The sequence below is a fragment of the Aethina tumida genome, chromosome 1 (assembly GCF_024364675.1).
Source record: "Aethina tumida isolate Nest 87 chromosome 1, icAetTumi1.1, whole genome shotgun sequence".
Taxonomy (NCBI): Eukaryota; Metazoa; Arthropoda; class Insecta; order Coleoptera; family Nitidulidae; genus Aethina; species Aethina tumida.
In genome coordinates, this window is record NC_065435.1 from 10,070,486 (window position 1) to 10,079,006 (window position 8,521).

The 8,521-nt window shown below is 29.5% G+C and overlaps 1 protein-coding gene across 1 annotated transcript; it reads right to left on the minus strand.

Annotated features, from left to right (window-relative positions):
• Positions 1 to 491: 491 nt before the first annotated feature.
• Positions 492 to 6,922, minus strand: LOC109595061 (oxysterol-binding protein-related protein 2). The gene is made up of 9 exons (XM_020010339.2): positions 6,809 to 6,922; positions 6,613 to 6,697; positions 6,337 to 6,554; positions 3,316 to 3,574; positions 2,732 to 2,929; positions 2,455 to 2,680; positions 2,275 to 2,406; positions 2,003 to 2,220; positions 492 to 1,951 (listed from the first exon to the last, which is right to left on the minus strand). The coding sequence occupies exons 2-9, from the start codon at positions 6,630 to 6,632 to the stop codon at positions 1,849 to 1,851; spliced, it is 1,374 nt and encodes a 457-aa protein (XP_019865898.1). The 5' UTR covers positions 6,633 to 6,697; positions 6,809 to 6,922; the 3' UTR covers positions 492 to 1,848.
• Positions 6,923 to 8,521: the final 1,599 nt, after the last annotated feature.

The following is an 8,521-nucleotide window of genomic DNA, read 5'->3' on the forward strand; positions in this document are numbered from 1 at the left end:
GTTTAGCACAGGCTTAAAGCAAACTTTGTCCTTAATGTTCTTTGGAACAGCTCTGCTAAAAATCAGCCTCAAATTAAGAGAATTGGCCTTTAAGTAATGTCATGATTCAAGGAAGTCAAAACGTAATTTTTTTTAAGTGCCAATCGCAGCCCAGAGAAATAATAATAGTACATAATTTAAAAATAAAACAATAAATATATCCTGCTTAAAAAACTAGATGTAGTGGCTATTTTTGATTCTGCACTTGAAAATTATCCAGGAACTACTGAAAACTCGTTGGCAACAAAATAGTCGTTGGCCTGTGTATTGGATAATCTAATAGGAAGCAAGTTTGGTTGATATTTCTAATTATAGATAATATATAGACAGATATAGTTTAATAAATTAATTTTATAAAATAAAATTGTAAATCTCATTGATAAAAAAATACGAACCAACCAATATGTATATATTTATTTAATTTCGTCAAAAATGGGGAAATAAAATTAAAATTGTTTAACAAAATATTTATTGTTTTTTTACATATATTTTTTTTTTTCTGTTATTTTATATACCGTTCTTTGACCTACAACATGATCCCCAATTATTGACTTAGTATTTCAGTCAATCAACGTTATTTATTGTACAGTTTTTATATATATTTTTCATTTTTGTGATTGTAACAACTAGTTCTACATATATTTTTTGCATTTTTTGTCAAAAACACCTCCATTTAACAATATTATACATAGGAAAGTTTATTAAATTCATTTATATAATTAACAAATTTAGGCGTCTCCCTATAAACAAAAACACTGACAATTCAGTGATTTGATAACAAAGTAACAATTATATAAATCCAATATATATATAATTACATAAAATATACAATTCAATTATTTTATTCATAATATTGACAGCACCATTTGGCAATTATAAAATATGGACAGCAGAAGAAGTTATACTAACTAATTAATACAAAGAGGAGGAAATTTTTATCTTTAATTTTAAACTTTGTTATGAAAATTAAACGAATATTGTTCTTAACTTATCATAGTATGAACTACGTATGTGCGGTTATCGGATAATTAAGTTAATTACAAATCAATGATGTATTTAAATTAGTTCGTCTAATTTTCTATATAAAGTTTAAATGTGCTGTACCTTACACAATTAGCTTAATTTTAATGATTAACACATTAACTAATGATTAATGATTATTGGTAAAAAACATTTTTTATGATAAAGTAAAATGTTCATGTAAAAGTCCACAACATCATCATAAAATGTGTTATAATATTTTATAATTAATGTTGTGCATCTTTACATTACATACGACGTACTCTGTATTGTATAAATTGTTTTCTTTTTATATTGGAATTTCTTAAGGATACTCTTAATGAATAAATACTCATTATAATCTACAATACAATAAAACTCAATAACCTCATCTTCATATAATAAAGGAAAACTGAAACTTAAAGTTTTTTATGTTTTGGGATTCTTTCTGCCACAGAGGTATTTTTTATAAGATCATTGAAACTCTCCCATTCCAATATATGGAACCCATAAATTCTAGAAACCTCACATTGGGGATAAAGCAATATTCTAATACATATTGAGTTATACACCGAGTGAACTATCTTCATGCCCTAGATCATCATCCTATTGATATGATATCTATCTCCGCTGCGCCTCCGTTCTACTAAATGTAAGTAAAAATTTGTACTCGAAACAAAGGTCAGCCTATAGAGGTTATTGCATATGTATGGTTTTTAATTTAGCGCTTTTTATAAAGCGTGAAGCGCCCTACTACGAATTTGTGTGCTTTGGCACATACCCATCTAAAGCTAGTGCTCTACTATGTGTTTAAAATATGTCCGGATCATCGCCGTACTGCCTGTTCCAATAGTTCCCATTGTAAATCCAATCCTCCTGCTTCGTATAGGGATTAACACCGAGGTGGAACCATCTGCAACAATTTGGTGTCACACAAATGGTCACGAGAAAGAACTTAGCTTACCTGGGGGCCCATTCGTTGGTCTTCTTGTTCTTGCGATGTTTGTTCACGTCCCTCTGTTTCTCCTCGAGACGCGTTTTTTCGATGGCCGCACCGTCTATGTCTCCCTGCTCCAGCTTCCTGATGTCCGGTCTCAGTCTTGAGTCGGTGGGACAGAGGGTTTTGCTCATGCCGTGCTCCAGTTCGTTCAGCGACATGGCGAAGACGGTGAACTTGTAGTACTAAAACGGCACAACTTTCAGGTTTTATTTATTAATCATAAAGGAGTTGCTCACGTCGTCGGATTGAGCTGGCCTGGGTTTGACCTGCCAGATGAGAGTGGAGTTTGGTATGTCTATCGAGTGGGTCGAATCGCTTTTGGGCACGGCTCCGTCTGAACATTCGGACGAGGCGGACTCGTCGAAGCTCTGAAACTTACATTATGTACCACTTATTTTAAATGGGGTTCCACCTACTTCTTGTGCGGTTGAGTTCGACTTAAAGGACGACACTTTGAGACTATTGAGCTTCTGCAGCACCTTCCTGGATGTGTGGGAGGGTGAATCGTTGGGACTTTTGCTGCGGTCACCGTCTTTCTTGAACTTGTGTGAGTGCTCTTTGGCATATTCTTCGTAAGTCGAGTAGTCCACGCATTTTATGAACTCGGTCCACTTGCCGTACACGTACTGAAGTTTATGTTTGCTGAAAATTTATGGTCAGTACTAGAGTTACCACAGAGGTGACAGTACGTACAACTTGTCAGCAATGTAGCCTTCGACTTTATGAAGATCCCTCGAGTTAGAGCCGGCAGGTTTAAAGGTCAGGTGGGCTTTGTGACCTGTGGCTGAATTGGTGATCTCCATGTTTCCACATTGTTCCATCCATAACTTTCCAACAATGATATTATGTACACAGCACTGGACGTTGCTCCAACTGTAGGCTTCATTCAGCCTTGTATAAATAAATTAGTTAAAACACATATCCAGAGCAGCTTCTCTATTACTTAAATAATGAATGAAACACTAAATTTAGTTTTAAAATTACTTTCCAACACGAGAGCAGAAGATCAATAACTTTCAGACAGATTATCTGAATAAAAAATGCTCCAAAAAAATAGATAACGGATTAAAATCCAATAACGTTTGTCCTATCTAAAAATAGAACTCAACTACATATTAATGGTCAAAGTTATCGGGTCGTGGGAGCAGCCATTCGTTCCTTTTGTTTGCCGATTTGACTTTCTATCGTATCTAGATCCAATTAGCACTAGTTAACCTATCGATCCAAGTGTAATAAATGCGATAGCTGAAGTAGCACCGCAAAATTAATTAACTTACTTGGGAAAAACAACGGTGACAACACCTTTAGGTTGAATTTCCACGCTTTTGCCCCAGAATTTCAATTTCGGATGGATTGATCCGTGGAACTGCCAGTCCTCGTGTTCGGCATGGAAGGCTGACACTGGTGGATGGTGGCTGACCTGTTCGCAAATGATTTTGAAGTCTTCTCGTTCCAGTTCGTAGGTCTCGCCCAACAGAGGGTTGAAAGGTTTGCCCAGTCTTTCCCAATTGGAGGCCAGAGCACTGACAGCGAAACCTAAGCAATTATAATGTTAATGATGGGCTTGTTTGGGTGATTCACGTTTTATTTTTGAGATATTTTAGGATTTTCATAATTAGATGGATGAGCAGAGATAATATTTACGAAAAATTAAAACAAATAAATTATTCTCAATCATCATGTCAAGTACTTCATTGATTAATTGCTTTTTACTGGCACATTTTTTGAAAAAAATAAAGTTCCCTTATGTTATGACATTGAAAATGAAAAATATTTTATTTCTAATAATTATGCACAATAAAAGGTAAAATGTAAATAAATTTATTTATTGAATATTTGGTTAGTTTAAAAAAATTAAAGTTTTCTTCTATTATGTCATTTAAAATAAAAAATATGTTATTTGAACTAATTAGTTACAATAAAAAGTAAAATGTAAATTAAACTTATTTAATAAATGTTTGGTTAATCTTCTATTGTATTGAATCTGATAAATAACAACAATTAATATTTTTTCGATGTATATTTTCAAGACATTTTATTATTACTACTAAAAATCTGTTAGAGGTTGTTTATAAGTAAAACTCGAATTAAACCATAATTATTTGATACATGTAAATAAATCTAAACTCATTGTTTGTTTATACTGATTCATATCGTTCAATTAAAAAAATAATCTTTCTTTCTATTGTGATAATGAAAATGAAAAATATTATATTTCTATTAATTATCTATAATAAAATATAAAATGTAATCAAAATTATTGTTTACTTATTAAATATTTGGTGATTTACTTGTTGAGTTTAATAATGTTGTTTAATAAAAAAAGTTTAATTCTATTATGACATTCTGAAATGAAAAATATTTTATTTCAACTAATTATGTATAATAAAAAGTAAAATGTATAGAAAATTTATTGATTTACTTGAGAAATCTGATAAATAAAAACATTAAATATTTTTATAATAAAATAGTCACACAATTTGAAAGAAATTGTATTATTATTGCTTATAGGAGTTTATTTCAATTTTAGAGGTTGTTTAAATGTGAATTTTGAATTAAAGGAAATCACCAATTTTTGGTAAATAAGTAAATTATAATTGTTTTTTACTGTTGCTTAATTTTTGGAAACATTAAAATTATCGTTTTATTAAATAAATAAAAAAAATCATTAAATATTTTTGTAATCAGATAATCACACAATCTGAAAAATTTTTTATTATTATTGCTCATAGAAATAAGTTTCAATTATTAGAGGTTGTTTAAAAGTGATTTAGAATTAAAGAAAATCACCAATTTTTGGAAAATATGTAAATTGTAACTGTTTTTTATTGTTGCTTAATTTTTGAGAAAATTAAAATTATCCATTTATTATGAAATTAAAATGACAAATATTTTATTTCAATTAATTATGTATGATAAAAATTAAAATGTATAGAAAATTTATTGATTTATTTGTGAAACCTGATGAATAAAAATACCGAATATTTTTATAATCAATTTATAGTCACATAATTTGAAAGAAATTTTATTATTATTGCTGATATAAATAAGTTTCAATTATTAGAGGTTGTTTAAAAGTAAATTTGGAATTAAAGGAAATCACTAATTTTTGGAAAATAAGTAAATTATAACTATTTTTTACTGTACCTTAATTTTTGGAAACATTAAAATTATCCTTTTATTATGGAATTAAAAATGACAAATATTTTATTTCATTTAATTATGTGTAATAAAAAGTAAAATGTATAGAAAATTTATTGATTTATTTGAGAAATCTGATAAATAAAAATATTAAATATTTTTGTAATTAAATAGTCCCACAATTTGAAAGAAATTTTATTATTATTGCACATAGAAATCTGTTTCAATTATTAGAGGTTGTTCAAAAGTGAATTTGGAATTAAGGAAATCACAAATTTTTGGAAAAGTAAGTAAGTAAGTAAGTAATTTATTACTGTTTTATACTGTTTACCACTTTTTAGTAAAATTAAAATTATCCTTTTATTATGAAATTGAAAATGAAAAATATTTTATTTTAATTATATATAATTACAAGTTAAATGTAAAGAAAATTATTTATTAGATATTTTGTTGGTTTACTTGATCAATTTGATAAATAAAAACAACGAAGCTTTTTTTGGTGAACGCATAGTTATACAATGTAAAAGAAATTTTATTATTCTTGCTTATATAAATCGGTTTCAATTCTTAGAGATTGTTTCAATGTGAAATTGGATTTAAAAGAAATGACTTTTTGGAAAAGAAATTAATTTTCAACTGTTTTGTTGTTGTTCAACTGAAGGAAACCTTAAAAGCATTCTTCTATTATGAAATTGAAAATGAAAATATTTTAATTAATAAGTTTAATACAAAGTAAAACATAAATATATTTTTTTTAGTTGTAAAAAAGTAATTTAATATTAAAATATATAGTTTAAGTAATAAATTTTTAAGTGAAAAGTTTTAATGTAATGCACACGACGTTTTAAACATTTGGTTTAAATAAGTCTATTCAGATTTTTTCCGGTTAATTAGATTGTAGTAGATATTAATCCTTGGCCTTGAAACAAATAGGAATGTAATTACACGGCCCCATTAAAAGCTCCATATTGATCGAATTAAGCAACATATGTTTGGTGGACACTTGTAGAATGCACCAAACTTACCATTAAGCCCAGCCACCAAAATAAACGAAACAAAAAAGAACCATGCACTGAAAACGACAAAAATAAAAAGCAAAATCCCCGACACAAAAAGTAGTGAATCACCCTTTCAATAAAAAGAAATGAATTAAATACCAACAACGTATGTCATCCTGGAAAGTGGATCGGGCTGTTGCGAGGCGAGTTTCAAAAGATAAGAATACTCCATGTATTCGGTCATCCTTTGAAGGAAGCTCAGCGGTTCGTTGAAAACAACGGGCATTGTGATTTTGCTTAGTTCCTTACCGATACAGTTCTTCAATACTGACCAGATGTTGTAGTCGCTGTGATACATAGGTACAGGCAGTACGAGTCTAAAACACAGCTAGTGGAAATCATGGTCTCGACAAGCGTAACTGTTAAGCAAGTCACCTGTATTCCTTCTTCTCCATTCTGTGTCACTGTACTCGATCCCCCCGAAAAACGGACAACTGTTCAAAAACATTCGATCCGAATCCTGATGGTTTTTTTTTAAGGTCGAATCGATATAAATATGCAACAGAACCACATATCACACTATCGATTTTGATTCGAATAACCCAAAACGTTCAGTAAACAGACGACTTACCTTTTTATTTTGCAAAAATCACACCTATTTTAATCGATTTTAAACACACATCGGAATCCGGAGCCAATCAGTGGACGCCTGTTAGGGCGTACATGAATTTCACTCGATTCCGTTTTACACGCAAAGGACTCGTGTAGAAGGAAACAGCGGGAGTTGACTGTAACCGCGCATGCACATCAAGGATAACAGTCAAATGAACATATTCTCGAAATTACTCTCGCAGGACATCCAACCACCGACACATCGCAGCACTTTTAATCATTTAAACGAATTATCGTCGCACACGTATGACATTTAAACCCTCGTAACATTAATTGAAACGGTTAATCAATCAAATTACTTCGACCAATCGTTTTTAATTGTGTTCGTAACTGGGAAAGAATAAAATCGAGATTTTGAGTGGGGCGGTTGCTTTACATATTTGCACCATTAGCTTCCCTTTGATGCTTCTAGTTAGTTCTGAGACGAACTTAAATTAAATTCATTAGCGACATCGTTACTGATGCTGGGAGGGGTTGTTAACCAGGAATGTTTGTCGCCTCCGACTTTTTCAAGGGTAATTGTCTTTCCTGGGTTATTTTTCCTTGTTAACGGAGGAAAAATAAGAGGTATCAGTTTTTGCCTCAAGCCCCAATATTAAATTAGACCTTAAGGGTAATTTTAATTAGTGCATTAATTAGTTCTGGAAGTTCTCCTAAAAGAAATAGAAATTGATTTATTTCTTCTTGGTTTAAATCACTTGCAATGAGATTAAAGGTTAAAGGTAAAAGTCGAAGCCAGAATATAAATAAGACAAGTTTGAAACTTCTGAAATTTTGTTAAAAAAGTACTTTTCTTTCGTTTTAAATTTCTTACGATAAAGTTTAATAATGTAAAAATTATTTTGCTCTGATGAAACTTAAAACATGTTCCAAAACTTTATTTGGTATGTAAATTAGTTTAGAAACTGTTGAATTTTAGTTTAAAAAATAGTTGGATTTCATTTATTTGCTGTTTGTACAGTTTGAGGTAATAGAAAAAAAGTAAATGATTATTATTGATTAGTATCACTCTTTTAAACTGATAATGGAACTCCATGATGATTCAGACACTCATTGATTCATCTTGGCCTTGATCTAATGAGATGATTAATGAAATCCTAAATTAATTCATTCCTTGTCATCTCTATTTAATACTAAAGGATCCTAAATAAATAGAGTTCCACAATTTCCAGGATGTATCATTTAGAAATTTGGAAGTTTGTATGAAATTTATTTATTAAATTTATTATTAAATGTTAAATACTATTAAATTACAAAAAATAAAATTGATGAATAAATTAGTATAGAAAGTTTTATAGTTTTGTTTAGAAATATATTATTCTTAGTAAAATTAAAGGTGTGTCCTTTTAAAGTTTTATGATTCATTAATGCCATAATTAAAAATTAAATTAATCAATAAACGTAGAAGTTAAATAGTCACAATTACGATTTAAGTGTTCAATAATTTCCTTTCTAAAATAGTAAGTGTTTTCTATACTTTCAAATATTTTTAGAAATCCTATTAAATAAACCATTCCTTGAAATCTAATAATGTTGCTGTTTTTACAAAACTAAAATTCTCTGAAATCCAAAACCTTGAATACTAAAAATTTAATTGGAGTTTTAAATTAGTTTAGGAAGTATTAAAATATTGTTTGAAAAAATGGAGGTTGAACAATTTCTTCTTTACAGA